The sequence below is a fragment of the Tachyglossus aculeatus genome, chromosome 19 (assembly GCF_015852505.1).
Source record: "Tachyglossus aculeatus isolate mTacAcu1 chromosome 19, mTacAcu1.pri, whole genome shotgun sequence".
Taxonomy (NCBI): domain Eukaryota; kingdom Metazoa; phylum Chordata; class Mammalia; order Monotremata; family Tachyglossidae; genus Tachyglossus; species Tachyglossus aculeatus.
Window position 1 is genome coordinate 36,692,177 of NC_052084.1, and position 22,925 is coordinate 36,715,101.

At 39.0% G+C, this 22,925-nt stretch overlaps 1 protein-coding gene across 1 annotated transcript in view; it reads right to left on the minus strand.

Annotated features, from left to right (window-relative positions):
- Nucleotides 1-22,925, minus strand: part of ASCC3 (activating signal cointegrator 1 complex subunit 3) — a 281,982-nt gene that overhangs the window by 160,437 nt on the left and 98,620 nt on the right. Inside the window, exons 11-13 of the mRNA XM_038761176.1 lie at nucleotides 16,981-17,145; nucleotides 4,519-4,695; nucleotides 1,473-1,544 (exon numbers count right to left, since the gene is read on the minus strand). Coding sequence (XP_038617104.1) covers nucleotides 1,473-1,544; nucleotides 4,519-4,695; nucleotides 16,981-17,145 — 414 coding nt within the window. The remainder of the gene's footprint in view (nucleotides 1-1,472; nucleotides 1,545-4,518; nucleotides 4,696-16,980; nucleotides 17,146-22,925) is intronic.

Below are 22,925 nucleotides of genomic sequence, written 5' to 3' on the forward strand. Positions count from 1 at the left end.
GGAGATGACAATTGAATGGGAAGGAAAAAATGGAATTAAGGACATGGGGAAAAAAAAGTAAGGGAGGGAGGAGGGAAGGACCCAGGAGAAAAAGCGGCTCAAGGAAAAATAATGGGTCTGATAACACTAGATCCAAAATTTAAAAAATGCACTATTCTAGATTTTCACTTTCAGATAATTCTCTCCCACATAACTTATCAAAATATCCTATCATAGCTATCCCTAAATAGCTACCAAAGTAAATCAAACATCCCTACCTACGAAAAAGCTTAATGCAAATTACTCGGAATCCGGTACACACCAGGAAAATTGTTCAATTGATAAAGAACAGGGAAATACTGGACGAGAAAGTCTCTAAAGGGAATAAAGTTCATTAATAGGTAAAAGATCAGCTGAAATATCAGTAACTCACTGTGGAAAAAGAAAACAACACTCATGTCCACTGAGCTGTTGTTTACAGATGAAATATTTAGAAATTGAGTTGAGAGATTCTGTCGGCTTCTAAGACTGTTACTTTAAAAAGGTTCAGTGCCGCTGCTGATCACACCAAGCCCCCAATCACATCTTAAAACAATATGCCCACTTTTTTGACAGATTCAGTTATTTATCCTGGATTTGGTCACTATTTTGAACTGCCGACTTATATCTACCCCCCAAGAAAGGTACAGGTTCACAGAGTATTAGACCTTTCACAAGCTTTCCTTTGGAATTTTCTTCAGAACACCAAGATGTTTTCCTAAAAACTGACAAACAGAAAAGGTGATGGGTAAGCCTGACAAAGACTATGAATTTATCTTGCAAAGAAACAAGAAGATAGAAATATCATAGCCAATAAGATGTGATCATGAGCTGCATCAGGGCTGCATATGCGTTAGAGGGATTCTCCTTCAATTACAACAAAAAAAATCTGAAGTTCCGTAGACACCGGGAGTAAACATGTCTCTGTTTCACTGTTGTTTTTCTTCAATTGGTTAGCCTCACTATCTTTTTTTTTGCCCAATGTTGCCGCCCTGATTCTAGTTACAAAAATCCTGACAGTCTTAAATAAGCCCTTTACATCAGAAAGACAGTACTATGCTTCCTCATTTGAAATTGTGAGTGAAATAATCTTAAGTCTGAATTTGAGTTTTTATTAAAGTTAAAAGAGAACATTCTCCAACATAGAAGTTCATTACTCTCCCACCATTTTTCCCCATTACTTTAATTAGCACTTTCATTTGCCATAAGTCTTTGGAGGTAACAGCAAAATCCAAGTAAAATAAAACCAAATAAATATTCAGTCTGAGTAACTCTTTACATATCAAAAGGTTCCCATTTATCCCCGTGCAAAATCACTTTTCCGGCAGATAAGTCAAAAGTGTAATTTCTAAATCATAACCTTGAAGCACAAAAATAAAGACTTCTTAAATGGAGAGGACACGTCATTCAATTAAAGCAGCTTCTCATGCTAGTTTATAACAAATTAAACATACCTGGTGTCCAGCTGTGATTTGCTTCAAAACATTTTCATAACATACTTCATCCATATTATTCAGCTGTTGAACCTGATTGGTAGGAAATTTCAAAGATCAGCTGTAGATAACTACATTCCTCCTAATCATGATTTCTTGCAATTCTGTCTTTCCGAGTCTTTTAATTACATGTGAATTCATATTTGAAATGAAAGCCTATTTCGTTTAATTGTAAAACAATATCTACAACTCCTGTTCATTTAAGAGATTATACTTCTATCAACCTGATCTCTGAGGAGTTCAGAAAATCCTCAGAATCCCTTTGTGAACTACCAGCAGAAAGCAGGCATTTTTATTTCCTTTTTTATGGTTGAGAAAATGGAGACATAGAGAATGTTCCATGCAATAGTTGTTTAAGGGGTCTCTTGCCACTTGATGCCATTAGCCAACACTGCCTAACCCAGCATGGAAAAGAAACTCGTATTTTTAAAATGTATTTCTCTGAAGAGAAATCTGTGCCTAGCTTTAAAGTTATTTAGTTGTATAATCACAAATACTGCTGCCATCCTCTTTGGTTTTATGTTCTAGAAGAACATTTCAATCAGACAGTGAGAATCCTTATGGCACTGTGACCTGAGAAGTTTGGATTCTATAAATTACCTCAAATTCTCAATTTTTGGAAGGGGAGTGGAATAAATGCCTGGAGAAATCCATAAGGCAAAGAATATAGCAAGAAAAACCATCCACTATGTAAGGTTAGAACAAATTTCATTTGAGAAGTATTGGCGTATTCAGTTTCCACTTATGCCCTTTTTCAGTCTTCAGAAAAATTAATGCACTTTGTATTTTGCAATAATCAACGCAGGATTGTCCCAACTTTGGTTGTAATTATCTTGAAAGTCCTTAATTTAGTTAGGGAAAATTTTGTTTATTATTAATTAGGCCCCACTGAGGTCTCCTCCAGGAGACCTACCCAGACTGAGCCCCCTCCTTCCTCTCCCCCTCCTCCCCCTCTCCATCCCCCCACCTTACCTCCTTCCCTTCCCCACAGCACCTGTATGTATGTATATATGTTTGTACGTATTTATTACTCTATTTATTTTACTTGTACATGTTTATTCTATCTATTTTATTCTGTTAATATGTTTTGTTTTGTTCTCTGTCTCCCCCTTCTAGACTGTGAGGCCACTGTTGGGTAGGGACTGTCTCTATACATTGTCAAATTGTACTTCCCAAGCGCTTAGTACAGTGCTCTGCACACAGTAAGCACTCAATAAATACAATTGAATGAATGAATGAATAAGCACTTACTATGTTCTGAGCACTGTGCTTGGATAGATACAAGATATGATCTGACAAACCGTCACCCATAAGGACCATAAACTAAGAGGTAGGAAAAGGAATATCTCCATTTTACAGATGAGGAAATTGAGGCACAGCAGGCTAATAGCAGATTTGAGATTAAAACCCAGGTCTCCTGATTCCCAGCTCCCCACTCAACTCACTGGACAGCACTATTCCCCCAAAAGACCTGTCACTATAATACCCAGACATGGCAGACTGCTGTAAAAGGATAATTCAAAACTAGTCAAGTGAGCTGGTTGAGTTATTTTCAATAATGCATCAGCAAACTAAGCTAAATTTCAGAAATATGCTCTCACAGAAGTACATCATTATTTACATTTTATTTTTTTCAAATTATGAATTGATATGCTTTCTAGAAAAAATTCGGATGATATAGGAACCAGGATTGGATTGCCAGCACAATGGAGACTGAGTCTTTTAGAAGAATGACCTTGATCTTCCCATATATTCGAAGAGAAAAACTTCACAGCAGAGTAGCAATAAACACACACAAAACCCTCACTGCTTACTCCACGCTGCCACACTTTTTCTCCTTCACAACTCTATGTGGCTGAATGTACAAACACTTCTGAATAAAGCTATTATTCCTTACAATACCAAGTCCCAAATATTTTGAATATGAACTAATTAGCTTCATATTTTTCTCTGGAAAAATTGAAAATAAAGAAGACAAGTATATGAAACCATTATCATCTACATGCTATGTTTTTCCAGTAGTCACTTGCTTTCACTTTACAAAGCTCATAACAAAATTATTAGGAAATTAGAACTTTGCCTAATGACTCACTATAAATAGTCAAGTGAATATTGAGAAATGACGGAAGACAACAGCAAATATTACTGAAAGGCACTTGAAATAATTAATGAAGGTTAAAAGATGCACGATAATAACGACCATATGGTAAATGATCCTTTGGTGTATAGACTTGAAACGGCTCCCCACGGTTCTAAGTTACCTTGCTTCTCTGCAGTACAGATGGATTAATTACTAAATGCAGTGAGTCACATCTTGGGGGTGGTTTTAGTTTGTATTTTTTGTGCATCCATGTACGGTGGAAATGGACACTTTTGGTTGCAAACAAAACCATTTAAAATGCAGAAAATGAATATGACAAAGACTACTACATAGTACACTGGTCATAAAAAAAGGCACTCTATCTGGCTTTCCATCAGCAATTAGAGACTGGCATTTCTAGATGCTATTCCAGCCCAGTTCTGGAAAGCATTTCTATCCTTAAAAATCCTTGAGAAGCTTTCTGGGCCACATTACCCTGAACACAGCTGGGGTTCCTTAAAGTTATGCATTTTTACAACAGCTTTCACTCAGTTTCTTTTTTTATGCCATTTATATTTTCATGTGAAAATGTATCTCTTGACATCCTACTCTGAAGACTCAAACTAAACCTACTTATGTTTCTTGTTCAGTATGTATTATTTAATATAACAGTGGCTGGGGAGTTTTAAAGATGACTACTGGTGGTGTGATTTTTATCTATGTGGGCAGGGGTTGTTGATATAAAGACACCTTAGAGCTGGGCATATTCTCAACAGATTGGAGAGTTGGGATGATATCCTGCCACGGGCATAGGTTGAACCAAGTGACCTCAAAGTCATCTTCAGCCTTAAGCTCTATGACTAGCCGGGTTTACAGTAATCCATGACCAAGCATAAAATGTTCAATGTTTTTACCATTTATACCTACCTTATTTGTAGTCTTAATCCCAAGAAACGTCTGGCCAAGAGGCACGGGTCGAAAACGTCCATCGAAGTAGAAAAGGCCAATGTAGGGATTCACGTGCAAAAACGTGGCAACATCGAGGTAGTTGGGCAATGTAGCGGAAAGACCTAAAATCCTTATCATGCTTTGTGTAGATTCAACCTATATGAGTTAGAGAAAAAAACAAGGGCAATATCAGCAAGTAAATTTGAGTTTTAAATGAGGCTTCATAAACAAAAAAGGCTGATGGGCCTTATATCAATGATATACTTTACTCTTGGTAAAGTACAATACAAAAGAGTTGGTACCCACGATCCTTGCCCACAGGGAGCTTACAGTTCGGCGGGGAGACATTAAAATGGAAGGATTTTAAAAGGAAGACCTGAATAGAAGGAAAGCATATCTTATGTTAAAGTTTTTGTCTCAAGCTGAGTACATAATAGATTTACATTATAAAAATCATTTTTATGTATTTTTTAATCAGGAGACTTTTAAAGATCAAATCTGTTATTCTTATTTTAAACACACTTGAGAGAGTACAATATAATAGATTTAGCAGACATGTTCCCTGCCCATAATGAGCTTATACTCTATATTCAATTGGGTTTGTCAGGCAGCTCATATCACCAGCTCACACAATGCAACCCTATCCCTAGGACTGCCTGGTGACCAATACGGATACTGTTAGAATGTTTATGATATCTGAATAACACCACCATAATGATTATTATAGCATTTGTCAATGCTTACTATGTGCCAAACACTGTGTTAAGTCCTGGTGTAGATTCAATATAATCATATCACACACAGTCTCTGTCCCACATGGGGCTCACAGTCTAAGGGGGAGCAAGCATTTAATCCCATTCTACAGTTGACGGTACTAAGGCACAGGTCACACCAGCAGGCAAGCAGTGGAGACAGGATTAGAACCCAAGACTCCTGACTCTCAATCTAATGCTTTTACCACTAGGCCACGCTACTTCTAAAGGAGAGGTAAGAAATTCTAAAAATGTTTCTGTTTAATGGAGCATTTCAAGGAAGCCCAGAAAAACTGCTTGGGAATATTAACCATCATGCACTTATAAACCTACAAAATGACTACAGCTCTAAGGGAATCAATCAATCAATCAATCGTATTTATTGAGCGCTTACTGTGTGCACAGCATTGCACTAAGCGCTTGGGAAGTACAAGTTGGCAACATATATAGTCCCTACCCAACAGTGGGTGAAGAAAATATTATCTAAATAGTTAAATTGATATTCCAAGTGCACAGACATCTTAGAAATTGGCAGCATTTAGCTTTGCCATTCTTGTAAATCTAGCAACTCACTTATTTTTATTAAATTTGGCATATATACTAATTTATTGTTAATTAAGTGCTGACTCTGAATAGAAATTTCTAAAAATCAAGGTTGAAAAAATAACCAGTAAGCACTTGTGACAATATTTTTCCCTATATAAGTAACATTTTAAAAAGAATCTGAAAGGGGAAAAATGTGAAAACAAATTAGGGCCAACGATTGTCAACACTGTGCTGAAAAATGCAAAACACATGTCCACTGTAGTACTTCAGTCATTTCAATTACAGTCCAATCTTGTTTCCATCCACCTGACTTTTTGCAGATTTTTGAGCTGCGAAGTTAAATCATATGACACACTGAAAAGATATTCAATGGGTACATTAGATTAAAATTAAACTGCCATCAATTTCCACTCCAATCCCTACTCAGCACTATCTAATCTTTACCGCATAAAACAAATAATCCATTCTTCCACCCTCCAGTAGCATTTTTTTTTTTAATCCTAAACCTACCTCTGTAAATAGTCCTTTGTCAGAGAGGCTAGTTTCACTCATTGCTGTGATGTTGACCCCATTAACTGCTCACTTCAGAAGCTAATGACTTGCTAGCATTATCACATAACATCCTGCTGTTCTATGTTGTGATAGTTGTTTTTCTATATATTTGGTTTTTATTTGTTATTCCACTGCCAGATCCAAGTTCACCAGCTATGTATGATCCAATAATGGGTCAGTTTGGTGTGAGGCAGGCTATGTTAAGTGCATTATTTGTCATTCTGCCCTGCTGTTCAGGAGGTTTAGAGCACTATTACTGCTTCCTCAGCCACCAAAAGACCAGTATCCTGAGCCACCTACTTTCACGGGATTTAGGGGGCAGAGGGTTAGGGTCCAGTGTTGGGGTGGGGAAGAGGAGTTGGTGGGGTGTTTCTGTTCAGCCAGAACCTACCATAGGGAATCTATCCCTATGTTTTGAATTTGCAGTCTAAACCTCATCTCGGGAATACGCCTCTCTTTAAAAGTAAAGGCTTTGCTACTCGTTTTCATGGGATGCCAAGGTTCTCCAACTAACGTTCAACCCCACAAAGAATAAGATTTTTCTCCCTTGAGGACCCTAAGCCACCAAGAGCATCAAATGAAGGTTCAAACTGTCTTATGGAGCATTCAAAGGCTAATAAATACCAAGTGAAGGTGTGTAGTCTAGCAGTCCTCTCCCCCTCGTCCCCCTCTCCATCCCCCCATCTTACTTCCTTCCCTTCCCCACAGCACCTGTATATATGTATATATGTTTGTACATATTTTTTACTCTATTTATTTATTTATTTATATTTGTACATATCTATTCTATTTATTTTATTTTGTTAGTATGTTTGGTTTTGTTCTCTGTCTCCCCCTCTTAGACTGTGAGCCCACTGTTGGGTAGGGACTGTCTCTATATGTTGCCAATTTGTACTTCCCAAGCGCTTAGTACAGTGCTCTGCACATAGTAAGCGCTCAATAAATACGATTGATGATGATGATTGATGGAAAGAGCACAGGCAGGTCTGGGAGTCAGACGATCGAGGTTCTCGTCCCAGCTCTGCCGCTTGCCTGTTGTGTGACCTTGGGCAAGTCACTTAACTTCTCCGCTTCAGTTTTCTCAACTTTAAAATGGGGATTCAATTTCTGTTCTCCCATGTGGGAGATTACGAGTGTGGGACAGGAACTGTCGACCTGATTAGAACAATACTTGGCACATAGTAAGTGCTTAACAAATACTACATTTTAAAAAAGTGAAAAATAATAAGACCTGTACGTATGGCAATAGCTACTCTGTCTTAAAACAGCTTCTACATGATTTTTTTTTTATTAATTTAGGTTATCACATGTACCAATATGAGGTGAAAAGGTATTAAGTCTTTGGAAATGATGAAATCTTAAAGAATTGGCCTGATCCATGTCATATGAAATATTAAAATTAATTTGGATAAAAAATGTATAATACCAGGAAGATACTGCACTAGAACACTAATCATAGTCATGGAGACACCAAAGCAATTTTTGCTGTCTGATTCTGACATCGATAAAACCTCAAAATAGCATACTGAGTAACTATAACAAACTTAGGTGCTTGTGTTTAAAATATGTGGACCATCTCACACTCTTTACAATAATTACAAAATAAAAAATTCTGTGCCATTAAAGATTACTTTTTCATAGCACAGTAAATCTGTGGGGAAATGAAGCTGGATAAATGAAGTCTTAGCCTAACAGCAGTAGGTCTGGAAAAATGGCCAAATGACAATCATTTTAGAGAAAAAAAAATTGGAAGGAAATCCTTGTTGATGAATGAATGGAGAAAGGAGAACACTGTCCTTCTCTTACCTTGCTAACACAACACCTTTTCTATCTTAAATTTAAAAAAAATGGTTAGATTATAGAAAAAAGTATTTTTTATATTATACAATTTTTTGTCTGCAGTGTCATTATATCAGAATTTCAGCTGGACAGAAAAACCCAATAAAATTTTCAATGGTGATATCTGGGTTTATTTCCTGCCTTGGACATTTCATTCTTTTGCTTGTCAAACAGAGATTATTGAGCGTAATCAAGTTGACATTTAGTTGATATTTATTTCAGCTGTTTAGTTCATGATTTATTTACCTATTTGTTACCAGGCACTCAATTTCCTGTCAATATTTAAATTCAAAGAAAAATATGCAGGCCACAGGGAGGTTGCTGCTATCAAGTTTAAAAAATTCTAAACTCAGAACCTGAATTTGTTTTTAATAGTGCCAATAAAATGTCTTGACAGCTGAGGATGGCTTGGAGTTCAATTCGCCGATAAAAAATTAAATTTCTGGCCACAATTGTTATTTTTTCCCTTGAGAGGAATATTATAATTTGAAGCTTATTATTTCAACTTTACATGATTATGCATTTCTAGAGGATTCGGTGCCCCCTTGGACCAGATGTGACTGCCACTGGTAGCAATTTCATCATTCCCCTTTTGATACAATGGGATAAAATGTTCAAAACGGAGGCAGAAATATGAGGACACATCCTAAGTTGGTTGACCTGACCTTCTATTTCCCCCCACGGATATTAGTATTGATAGTGTATTCATGAGAAACGTCTGCTTCCCAAATGCAGAAAAATGAATATTGCTACATACTGGTAAGGAGTGTAAATCAAACATACAAGCCACTATTTTTTATGGTATTTGTTAAGTGCTTACTATGTGCCGGGCACTGTACTAAGCACTGGGGTGGATATAAGTTTGTCAGGTTGGACAAAGTCCCTGTCCCACATGGGGCTCAGTTTTAATCCCCATTTACAGAGGAGAGAACTGAAGCACAGAAGTGAAGTGACTCGCCTAAGGTCACACACAGCTGACGAGTGATGGAGCGGGGATTAGAACCCAGGCCCTTCTAACTCCCACACCCATTCTCTATCCACTAGGCCACACTCCTAATTAAAAGATCTATGCAAATAGGTGGATCACGATTTAGGTTGTTCAACTGCTCCTATAGACTGTACATTACTCTGTTTCATTGTACTTTCCCACACATTTAGTACAGTGGTTTCACACACAGTATCTGCTCAGTAAATACCACTGATTAATGAGGAAGAAGTGCCATTCAACAACATGCGGTGTCTGAATAGGCTTCCTTAGGAATACACTACTTCCCTCAAAAGGAGAAAAGGTGCCCCCAAACTATCTCATCAAACCCAAACCTGCTGGTCTCATGGAAAGTATCTTACTATCCATGGCATCATCTCAGAATATGAAAAAGCTACAGTTGTGAAGTCTGAAAAGGACAACAGTTGGAGGTGGTGTGTACGTCGGGGGGCCGGCAGGGCACGAAGCATGATAATGAGGAGGCTGGTGTAATAGTCTAGTTGAAAGATAACCTGAGCTTGGACCAGGATGATCAGCTGGGAGGAAAGGGCAGATCTATGAGAGATTCAGGAGAGGCTGGCGAAATTTAGCTACTGATAAAAGATGGAGGTTAAAGGGCATCAGGAGTCAGAGACAGCACCAAGGTTATGAACATTTGGGTCAGAAGGGATGGTCAATATTGTTAACTGGGATGGAAAAGCTGAGAAGCAGCATGGCCAAATGGATAGAGCACAGGCTTGGGAGTCAGAAGGATCGAGACTCTAATCCCAGTCCCACCACTTCTCTGCTGTGTGATCTTGAGCAAGTCACTTCACTTCTCTATGCCTCAGTTGCCCCATCGGTAAAATGGGGATTAAGACTGTGAGCCCCACGAGGGACACGGACTGTGTCCAACCTGATTACTTTGTATCTACCACAGCGCATAGAACAATGCCTGGCACATAGTAAGCACTTCAAATTCCATTTTTTTAAAAAAGAGCAGGAATAGGTTTAGGAGAGAAGATGAACAGTTCAGTTTTAGCTGTGCAATTTTATAGTTCTGGTGGGACAGCTACGTGAAGAACAGAGAGGAAGGGGTGGATCAGGTGGACTAGTTATTTGGGGTCTTTAAAAGCTATAAATTAAGGGTTTATTTTGAATCGGGGAGTCATTGTAACTTCCCGAGAAACACTGCTGAGGAATGTAAGGAAATGATTGAGTTGGGATTATTATAACAATTTATTTTTAATGAGAAGAGTAGAAAGGCCAGTAAATTTTATAGTATCCAGATGTGAAATGTGTTAGGTCATGGGTAAAGACTATGGGAAAAGCATGCACCCTTTCTTGTTTTGTTGTCTGTCTCCCCTTTCTAGACTGTAAGCCCATTGTTAGGTAGGGACAGTCTCCATGTTGCTGACTTGCACTTCCCAAGCACTTAGTACAGTGCTCTGCACACAGTAAGCACTCAATAAATACGACTGAATGAATGAATGAAAAGAAAGGAAAAGGAGGCACCAAGAAACAATGCTCAAAAAAGCTGATGATGGCCGGGATGGAGATGGTGAAGAGGATTTTTGGGCAGGGACCGTCTCTATATGTTGCTAACTTGTACTTCCCAAGCGTTTAGTACTGTGCTCTGCACACAGTAAGCACTCAATAAATACGATTGATTGATTGATTGATTTCTGGCCAGCCTTTTCAGTCCCTGGTGCAAGCTGTGTCAAATCACTGTGGCCTAATGGACAGAGCAAAAACTGGGGAGTCAAAATCAGTCAATCAGTTAATTGTGCTTATTGAGTGCTGACTATGTATAGAGCACTGTACCATTATACTTGGGAGAGTATAATATAGCAATAAACAGTCACATTCCCTGCCCACATCCAGCTTACTGGGTTCTAATGCCAGCTCTGCCACTTGACTGCTGTGTGACTTTGAGCAAGTCACTTAACATTTCTGTGCCCGTTTTCTCATCTGTAAAATGAAGATTCAATACCTGTTCTCCTTCCCACTTAGACTGTGAGACTCAAGAGGGATGGGGACTGTGTCTAACCCAATTATCTTGTACCGACCTCAGTGCTTAGTATTGTGCTTGGCACAAAGCAAGTGTTTAACGAATACCACAATTATTATTATTGGTGCCCAATACGGCACATAAAAGGTCAACAGCTGATAGTTTCATGGCCAATCATTTTAGTATTGGAATGAGGTCAGCCATGCTAGGGCTATCTCCAGGGCAAGGACCTAGGAGCTTGAGAACCTTGTTGTTTATCATAGACTAGTTGGCAACTGCTCAGGTACTCCATTTCCACTGAGAATACCCAAGACAAAAATCTTTCTATCCTGCAGCCTTGTTGGACTTGCTTGCCAAATGGTGGAATGGAATTTGTGGTGGGCCGATTAGCAGCCAAGAGGCAGCCTAAAGGATGTGCTTTATTCACCCTGTTAGATGGAAAAGAAATGCCTCTGCTGTTTTGACCAGTACCTGCTCCATCAGTGGCTCGGTGGGAAAGCCTGGGCAACCTACCAGCAGGGGTGGGCAGACTAGCTGGGGTGTGGGGTGTGTGTGAGTGTGTGTGTGTGTGTGTGTGTGTGTGTGTGTGTGTGTGTGTTGGGGGGGGGGGTAAGGATCTACAGACAGGTGCAGTGCAGAAGGGGCCCCCAACAAAGCAGCGTTCAGTGGAGGGTATTCACCCTCAACTCCAAGACGACTTTGGGTCTCACATTTTCAACCACATTTTGTACATGATCATGAACGTGACGGGAAAGATGGTAGTGAGAAGCTGATGCAAAAATCACACTTTCTCCCCAAATGCTGGTCTGTATGTGAAGAGGGAGGTAGGAGAGAAGAGTGGGCACGGGGAGGAGATGAGAGGGGGAATGGCAGTTTGCGTTTTCATACAATGCACTTCTGGAAGGGAGGAAAGAATGCCACCGTTGAAACACTTCTGGTTTACATAATCAGACTGCATCCAAACTGGAGAGACCACTTGGAAGCCTGCTGTTTTTCAAAACAACATAGTGTGAGGCATTACCACAGGCTGAAAATGCCCCCAGGACATAAAAACATTTGGCTTAACTCTCTATCAGTCTTCATTCACGTTCACCAACTGGAGTGGGAAGAAGATGACCTGAAGAGGTTAAAATGTGAGATGAAAGAGGGCAGAAATTTGCTGGAGTGCAGAAATTTGCCAAGTACAGGATTCCAATCACCTAGGATCGAACTGTATTTTTCCGAAGAAAAGCCATGCTTTAAATCTAATAAATAATAAAAAAATTATGCAAAGCTTCACAACTATCATCCCTTTCTCAGCAGGCCTGCTGAGACTAAAGAATCTTTTAAGGATTTACAGAGCATTATTCCCACCCAAATAGTTAATAGCATATGCAAAAAGTCAAAAATGAATGCTCAGGCCTCTAGACTTTCATGTTTTCCTAAAAATTATTTTCGTGCATGGGGCCATACACTGGAATATAATATTTCATAAATTTGTACATCCTTCTGTAATATAGTCATTTGCTGATGGATAAAGCCCAGGACTGGTATTCAAGATTCTGTTACAATTGTAAAGCATATGGTAAGAATCTAATTAATATCATAACATAAAAAAAAATTAAGAGCAACCAACATGAAATTCATTGCATAAAAGCAATTGTGTTTCTCAAATGTTCAGAATGCATTTGTTACTAGGCAACCAGCTGGTTGGGCAATTCTATAAATGAGTTTAATTCCGATACCACCAAATCTGGAGGTCTCAAAGATTATGATTTTGCCTTCCTCTCCTCAGTCAACAGTGTTTTAAAAAACCTTAATAGTTCTTTGGAATGGAATGAAGAACATAATGTATTTATCCTCCTCCATCTTTCACTGCACTAAAAGCCACAGGATGTTTTTTTCTTTCACTATGTTATCTTCAGGATCATTTTACCTTTTACAGTCTTAGGTGAGTTTCCATTTATCCATTAACTGTGTGAGTACCATGCAAAATTCTGTTGTTTTCTGTGACTTTTGGAGACTTAATAAACATGTTTAATAGAGTCTTACAGAATTTACCTCTGCTTTTTTAAGGTGAACCTCGAACAACAGAGGAATTATCCCATAGAAGTTATTCGTTCTTTTTCCTGTAAGGATTTTTAGTACTAGAATTAGTCTAGATGCCAAGAGGTACCTAAGAGATATATTTCAACAAGGAACTGCTGTGGCACATTGTCTCTAGAATACTTGTGAGTAGAATGTAAGTGTTTAAGTACTAACAAGTTATAACAAAAAAAAATAAAATCAGGGTGTTACTCTAGACATCCGTTATTGTTTATATATACATATATTTTTCTACTTAAAAAGTATTCAACTCCATTTTCATGACATTCAGCCTTCTGAGATAACTGGAATTTCATACTCAGTGTCAACCCAAACAACCATATTTTCATTACAGATAACAAATGAAAGATAACATTTTCTATAGCACATGCATTCCAATGCATAACATTTATCTATTTCCTTTCTAGAGATTCCTTGAGGATCCATTTTCCTCATATGAAAAGGGCAGCTAAGCAAGCAGTGCTTCAATGTAGGTAATACTGTTTTGCACATAAAAAGCGCTTAATAAATGCCATTATTATTATTATTATTATTACTATTGTTACTGTCTGCATGGCAAAGGAAGTGGCCTAGATCTTTCACAAACTGAATCACTGGCCTCTGCATAATCAAGGGTGGCCTGGCTCGACAAAAGTCACTCTCAGGCTTTATTTACAAGCCCAACTAAATATACTTGATTTTGCAGGACAATGAGCTGATTTTTCTGGTGGACTCCCTGGTTTAGATTTTGTAAATCTTTTAAAGTTTAAAGCCAGAAAATGAGTAGCTGTGTGGCTTAGTGGAAAGACAAAAGGTTCAGGAGTCAGAAGACCTGTGTTCCAATCCCCGCTCTTCCAGTTGCCTGCTGTGTGATCACGGGCATGTAATTTAATAGAAATAATATTAATAGTTATTGTTATTATGGTCATTGTTAAGCACTTACTACGTGCCAGGCAGTGTGCTAAGCGCTGGGGCGGATAAAAGCAAATCGAGTTGGACACATTCCCTGGTCCCACTTGGAGCTCACAGTCTCAATCCCCATTTGGCAGATGAGGTAACAGGTACAGAGAAGTTAAGTGATTTACCCAAGGTCACACAGCAGACAAGTGGCAGAGCCAGGATTAGAACCCAGGATCGTCTGACTTCTCTACTAAGTCAACATCCAATATTCCTAAGGTTAATACCTTTCTTTATTAATAATAATAATAATAATATTTGTTAAGTGCTTACTATATGCCAAGTACTGTTCTAATCACTGGGGGGATACAAGGTAATCAGACTATCCCACATGGGGCTCACAGTCTCAATCCCCATTTTACAGATGAGGGAAGTTAAGTGACTTGCCCAAAGTCACACAGCTGACAAGTAGCGGAGCCGGGATTAGAACCCATGACCTCTGACTCCCAAGCCCGGGCTCTTTCCACTGAACTACGCTGCTTCTCATAATAATGGTATTTGTTAAGCGCTTACTATGTGCTAAGCACTGTTCTAAACGCTGGGGCAGATACAAGGTAATCAGGTTGTCCCATGTGGGGCTCACAGTTTTAATCTCCATTTCACAGATGAGGTAACAGAGGCACAGAGAAGTTAGGTGACTTGGCCCAAGTCACACAGCAGACAAGTGGGGATTAGAACCCAGGACCTCTGACTCCCAAGTCCGTGCTCTTTCCACTAAGCCACACTGCTTCTCTAGTGATCTTCATGGTTAAAGCGCTTAGTACAGTGCTCAAGCGCTTAGTACAGTGCTCTGCACATAGTAAGCGCTCAATAAATATGATTGATTGATTGATTGATTAAAGAGGCTGGGTCTCTTTGGCAGACTGCAAGCTCCTTGTGGGTAGGGATCGTGTCTATCAACACTACTGAGTTGTACTGTTCCAAAAGGGTTCTGCACACAGAATAATAATAATAATAATTGGCATTTGTTAAGCGCTTACTATGTGCAAAGCACGGTTCTAAGCGCTGGGGAGGATACAGGGTGATGAGGTTGTCCCACGTGGGGCTCACAGTCTTAATCCCCATTTTACAGCTGCGGTAACTGAGGCCCAGAGAAGTTAAGTGACTTGCCCAAGATCACACAGCAGACATGTGGCGGAGTGGGGATTCGAACCCATGACCTCTGACTCCAAAGCCTGTGCTCTTTCCACTGAGCCACGCTGCTTCTCTTATAATAAATATCATTCATTGATTGAAGTCCAAAAACATAACAGGACCATCACCCCCACAGCTTTCGGGGAGGGCGGGCAGCCGTGCTCCTCAAAGCTTATGGAGTTTGAGTTTACAAATCATTTACGTACACACATCACTGAGGAAACTGTGGATCAAAAAACATATGCATATGCACGACAGAAAAATCAAAACAAATTAAGACACACATACTACATCCAATTGTTGATTTGCTGCCTTGCTTAAAAACCCTTTCCCAGTCATCAACAGGAGACACATGTAGTTAATTGGCTACCAACTTTCCTGATCCATAGTGACCAATGATTTTAAGGATCTGCATTCCATATGAAGATATGTCACAGCCTCTAACCTTTATATATAAAATGTGCGTATTATGGAGTTGTTCCAATCTACTTTAGACGTGAAAAGGTTCAAGTATTCTAGCACTACACCTCTACTGCACTTGGGGCTCCATAACTTGGAACTTCAAAGTGACAAATTAGTTTCAAAGAAACCTTTTGATGTTAAACTCACTGTATCTTGACAAAATTCAGAGCAATTTTTACACTGAACAGTCTATTTAAATCACCTGTTTGAAAAAGTCTTTAAAATTTGGAGACTACAAAATAGACATTAATATTTTATGATAGCTTTGGAGTGAGCAGTTTTATCATGCACTTCTTTTCAATGATAGCCTGAACATAATCATTGCATAAAAAAACCCGACTTCTCAAGCTTAAAAATGAACTCATTCTCATTTGGCTGGGATGGTTGCAGTGTACCCTGCCTGAAGAAGGTGGGTAGACTAGAATGGCTTCTAAGAATCCTATGAGGTCCATCAAATTCAACATAACCGAGTTCCAATTACCTTAGGTTTCTTAAAGAGGAAAGTCAGTCAGTCAATCGTATTTACTGAGTGCTTACTGTGTGCAGTGCACTGTACTAAATACTTGGGAGAGGACAATCATAATAAACAGACATTCCCTGCCCACAAAGAGTTTACAGTCTAGAGGGGGAGACATACATGAATATAAATAAATTACAGGTATGTACGTAAACGGTGTGGGGGAAAGGTCTATACATACCCAGTAAATATCAAATCCAGAAATGCACTGAAGGACTATTCAATATCTCTATAATTGACAGCTGTTTCATGCCCAGGTTAACTCTGACACCTGGTTTGGAGGGCAGAGGGAAGGCTGCGTTCTCCACTTCCTCTTCACACCAATCAATCGATCAATCGTATTTATTGAGCGCTTACTGTGTGCAGAGCACTGTACTAAGCGCTTGGGAAGTACAAGCTGGCAACATATAGAGACAGTCCCGACCCAACAGTGGGCTCACAGTCTAGAAGGGGGAGACAGAGAACAAAAGCAAACATACTAACAAAATAAAATAGAATAGATAGGTACAAGTAAAATAAATAAATAGACCAAGAGGACTCTTCCACTCCACAGCTGTCAGAGGGTTGGCCAGGTCACTGCTGCCTCCACCCCGGATCCCCCGCCAACTACACATCGAGTCATTCCTGAAATCCTCTGGCTTACCTGCCGGAGAGTGCGGGCCACTAAACTTTCCAATACCGGTCCTCTGTCCTCATGCAGTAAATGAACTTCATCAAGAATCAGAAGCTTTACCAGTTGAGAAAGGCCCACGTCCCCAACACTTTTTCTCGTCACAACATCCCATTTCTCAGGCGTGGTCACAAGCATCTGTCAAAACAGAATAAAACTCCAATTTACAAAAGGGTCATTTTACAGCCGTTGACAAAAACATTGTTAAATAATGTATTATTCTGCCTAAGAGGTCAGCATCACTGGTTATATTTAACCTGGAAACCGAGAAGGAAATGGCCATAACTTGCTTGGGAAGGAAGGGGTCACTGCTGCCTTTTCTTAACATACCTCTCGGGGGTATTGAGGAGATACTGGAAGGGAGATTAATTTTGGCAGCAGAGTTGCCAGAATGTGTATGGCCTCTAATCTGTCTCCCCCTTTTAGACTGTGAGCCCACTGTTGGGTAGGGACTGTCTCTATATGTTGCCAATTTGTACTTCCCAAGAGCTTAGTACAGTGCTCTGCACATAGTAAGCGCTCAATAAATACGATTGATGATGATGATGGGGTGAATTCCAAACACAATACCTTTGTGCCCCAGGTGCCAGGGGACCATCTAGCACTCTTTAATTGTTCCCACAGGACCCACTAGTCATTAATCAATCAATCAATGGGATGTATCAAGCACTTACCGTGTACAGATCAACGTTCTAAGGACTTAGGAGAGTACAATACAGTAGGTAGACACAGTCCCTGCCCACAAGTAACTTACAGTCTATAGGGAGAGGAAGACATTAAAATACATTACATCACCCCTACCTATATTTGAGACAGCCCATTCTTCCCTTAAACAGGAGGCTTATTTAGGAAGAATGATGACGACGATAAACCTAATGGCGCTTTGGAATGGTAGTCAATCTATTTTCGATCCCAGTACTTTGTAAGATTTTATCTGCACTGATGGCATTTGATTTTAAGAGAAGTTAAAATATTTCAATCCTTAGAGTCTGTGCTCCTGCTTAACTTTCCTAAGTGCTTAGAACAGTGTACAGCATTTAATGCGGACTCAATCATTGAGAAGCAGCATGGCCTAGTGGAAGTCCCAGAGGACTTGGGTTCTAATCCTGGCTTTGCCAAATGCTTGCTGTGTGACCTTGGGTAAGATATTTAATTCCTCTGTGCCTCCTGTTCTCCCTCCTACTTAGATTGTATATATATGTATATATGTTTGTACATATTTATTACTCTATTTATTTATTTATTTATTTTACTTGTACATATCTATTCTATTTATTTTATTTTGTTAGTATGTTTGGTTTTTTTTTTTTCTCTGTCTCCCCCTTTTAGACTGTGAGCCCACTGTTGGGTAGGGACTGTCTCTATATGTTGCCAATTTGTACTTCCCAAGCGCTTAGTACAGTGCTCTGCACATAGTAAGCGCTCAATAAATATGACTGATTGATTGATTGATTGTAAGCCTCATGCAGGACTGGGACTGTGTCCAACCTAATTAACTTGCATCTATCCCAGCACTTAGATCAATGTTTGATGTATAGTTTGCGCTTAAATGCCATTTTAAAAAATACTACTTCTATGGGCAGATATTTGTCCCTGAGTTGGACTACCCAAATTTTAAAAAAATCTATATTTTAAAGGGATATGAGGGCTATCTAATTACTTTTGATGTCCAATCAAAACGTACCTTTAAATTGCTAAAATAAAATTTAATTGGATGGCTCCTAAGATCTATTCAGCTGACAACAGCTGTAGAAGGAAAGAAATGAGAGCAAGGAGGAAAAACTACAAAGTAAATAAACCCAAAAAAGTATGAATCATCTGAAGGATTGCTAACAATATTGTAATTATGCGAGGTTCAAGAAACCAAGCACATAGTTTTCTTACTGACAGGAATATTGAATTACATTATGGAGGTCCTAGATGAGTACTGCAGAGGAAACAAGGGTCATACGAGCAAACAAGGGAGTGATTAGGTGGGAGCCAATGAACCCATTGGAATAGGGTAGCAACTTCTGCCAGAACCATTGTTGGGGATAGAAGGTGTCCAAAAAACATATTGCCCATTTGTCTAATTCAAATTTGCTAAAACTCAGAACTGCCAAACACTCCACTCAATTAACCCTTTAAAGAATACTAAGGGGGAGACATTTGAGGAGAGTCTGCATAGCTATTTGCTCTGTGGTACAGACATGGGGACTAGAAAACCAAAATCTCTACTGCTCTGGAATACCAGAAAAACTTGGTTAAAAAAAAAAAAACCACTTTTCAAATATCACCATTTCTTATCATTATAAAGAACACTTTGGGGAACACTGAAGTTTTTTGGAACAGACTTGGAGAAACTGTGGAAAAATAGCCCCGTTTCATTATATTTGATACTTGACAGAATTGGCTGTAAAAATAAACTTTTCCCACAGAAAATGTACTTTTGCATAACCGATATACTATTATTTTGAGAATCTACTTCGTACAGAGCATTTACTGAACATTTGACAATACAGTTAGAAGACAGTTTAGCTGTCTTTTTTCAAAAAACTGGTTACTATGCTTTCTGTTGGTTTTGGCCAAAAGGGGGGGAAAAAGGCCTTCAAATGGGTAGCAACAAGGAAATTTTAAAATAGTGAATAGTAAATCTAGGGGGAAGCATATTTCTCATAGGTAGAAACAGCTATGTGTCTATAGAAATAAAGGTTTTTATGTCTATGGTACAAAAAGATGAAACTACTAATGGCAAGATTCCATCCACTGGTATGACGTAGACAAAACTATCACTTGTAGGACCAACAGCCATTTCACACAATGTGAAGAAAAGACATCTTTGTTAAGAATAGGTACCGGCAGCTTTTAGGCCAGTTTTTCTAGCTCTGCTGACTTACAATCACAAGAACACTGGGGCAAAGGGGAAAAAAAAAGCACTACTACTGCTGTGTTGGAACAAGTTATTCAAATACACTACATAGCCTACTTGCCACCGCTAAGAAGGGAGGAGATGACAGGAAATCGAAACAAGTAGTGCAATGTGTGCTTCTCTGGCCAATTCAGCACACCAAATCTAGCTGTACACATCAAAGTTCAACTTTGAGGGAAAAAAAAAACAAACCACAAAAACAAACAAAAAAACCCAGCTTATCGTCCCTCCCACCCGCCCAAAAAAATCCCCAAAACATATAACAAGTATTTGCGAATTTCACATTCAATACACAGCATGAGTCTACAGTCACATACTTTCAGTCTGGAACAATCAATATCTATCCAACAAATGCACAATTACAATTTACCAATATAACTGTCAGAGAACTACAGATGCCACCACTATCACTTTGAAATGAGCCATGTCAACTACAAGAATTAGCATCTGTACTTCCACAGAACATTAATTAGCAAACAGTAATGAAATATATTTAGCAATGCACATTAGGATTTTAAAGTGTGAAATACTACAAATCTGAGCTACTTAGCTAATTTGCTAAAGCTAAATTGGCACTGCTGAAATGACACCAATTTTTATGCCACAGACATGCTATCAGAATTTAAAGATAAACAGATGCAAGATAACTTTTCTAATTCTGAAATGTATCTAAACATTCACTATGCATTTAATGTTATTTTGGGCCTTGTGATTATATTTTAGCTCTGCTCAAGCTGCTAAGAATAACAGCCTACACAGAAAATGATGCCTATGTCATGATAATATAATAAACATGGAAGCTCTTGACAAAGTCTGAATAGGAAAATATTTGCTCATACATTTTATTTGAGTATAGTGAGTCAGAGCTTTAAGACACATGTCTGTCTTTTCTTCCAAAACAGGAAGTCTACCAAACTTGTAAATTAAAATTTAATTTATAAAATGCTAATTAGAAGTACAAGATTAACGATTTCCAGAAAATGTTAGCAAAGCTACAGATGGCTCTTTTCCATTAAAATAAGAAACAAGTATCCAAGCAATCCATCTCATAATAAAACCAAAATGCTATGCTGGCTCTTTTGTATAATTAACTTCCAGGGGCAGTTTCATGATTTGTACATTATTAAATGGCCTGTTCCAAATTTCAAGCCAACAATAGTTATTCTGTTTCTCCAGGACAGCTCTCACAGAATCTTGAAACCCCTTTCTAGTATTTTTCCTACTATCCTTGGCTTTCATATTCAAGCCCTGTGTATTTTCATTTATAGCCCTATTTTGCCACTTCACTTCTCTGCACTGAAAAGGCTAGAAAATAAAGTGTCACATTTGCTTAATGAATTGGAATTCATGCAAGACATTTCAATCTGGCTCTCGTATTAGGGCATGGCAGAGTAGAAATGGGTTAACTGTCAATATTTTTTCTGTCAACTTAAATTTCTCTCAGCCCATGTGGATATTTCCCACCCCCAGCGTATAGGAATTTTGATTAGGATCCATTCCAGACTAAGCGGCTCCACTGGGAAATGAACTCGGCAGAACTACTTAGCTACGAAAATTATACAAAATGTCTGTTCGCTAAATTTTAAAATGCTTATCAATTTTGTGTCAACTTCAAGAGATCAAATACATATTTGAAGATGAATAAAAACTAAACCAGAACCAGGGCTAAGGCAATGGGTCACAAGCTAAAGAACCTCCTGATGGAGATATATTTCTTGTGGTCCTCATGGTTCAGACTGGGGCAACTTGCCAAAACGATGAACAGAAAGTTCTTGCAGAGACTTCTCCAATCTAGGGAAAGGCAGCTGGAGTTTGTGCTCCATAGCTCACGGTCACATTGGAGGGAGGCTAAATTTAATTATAGGAGGCACAGCCCAAATCGATTTGGTTCATTTCAAAACCACACTATTCTGTTCTTTAAGCACTGTTCAAGAATCCTACTGCGTTATGGGGATAAATGAATTGTGAGGATTAAGTTTTCTTAGCAGGAATTCCTCCGGACTTGAATCGCCCACATATTGGATAGCTATCCAACTGTCCTAAACTTGTAAATGGATGAGAAATAGAATGGTGATGGGTTAGGTTGTCTAATGTTTTCATAAAATCCCTAGAGAGAAGAGGAAACGGTGAACAGTTCAAAATAATAGAGTTCTTTTGGATGGCAAAACCAAGAGCTGATGTGTACAATGCAGGGATGGGTGGGGAAAAAAGGGGCAGAAAAGCTTCTCTGTGCGCAAACCCAGTGAAATGCAGTCAGAAATAAGTATTTAGACTGCATTTCCTTGAGGAGGGGGGTTCTGAGACGTGACTCAGGAAACATCTGGGTGTTGTCGTTAACAGATCTCTGAGACTGCTCCCGAAATAGGGGCAGCCAGAAGGTCAATATAGAGTCACTATTGGGCATGAGAGAGGGATGTTAGTTGGGGCGCAAGAGAAAATAAAACATGACATGAAATGTTCTGTCTAGGATTAGTTGCAGTTGTAATAGCAGCAGCATTTGAGTGCACACTACAATAATAATAATGGTAATAATAATTATGGTACTTGCCAATCACTATTCTAAGGGCTGGGGTAAAAACAAGGTCATCACTTTGGACACAGTGCCTGTCCCACATAGGGTTCAAACTCTTAATCCCCATTTTACAGATGAGGTAACTGAGGCCCAGAGAAATGAAGTGCCTTGCCCAAGGTCACTGAGAAGCAATGTGGCTCAGTGGAAAGAGCACAGGCTTTGGAGTCAGAGGTTACGGGTTCAAATCCCAGCTCCGCCAATTGTCAGCTGTGTGACTCTGGGCAAGTCACTTCACTTCTCACTTGAATCCTACCTCTCCTCTTCCTCAAAATAAACTGTAAGTATCCAAAGTGCTTAGAGTATAAGTGCTTAGTACAGTACTCTGCACACAGTAGGCTCTCAATAAATACGACTGAATGAATATAAGCCCCAGGTGGAACAGGGACTTTAACCAATCTCATAATCTTACATCTACTCCAGTGCTCAGAACAGTGCTTG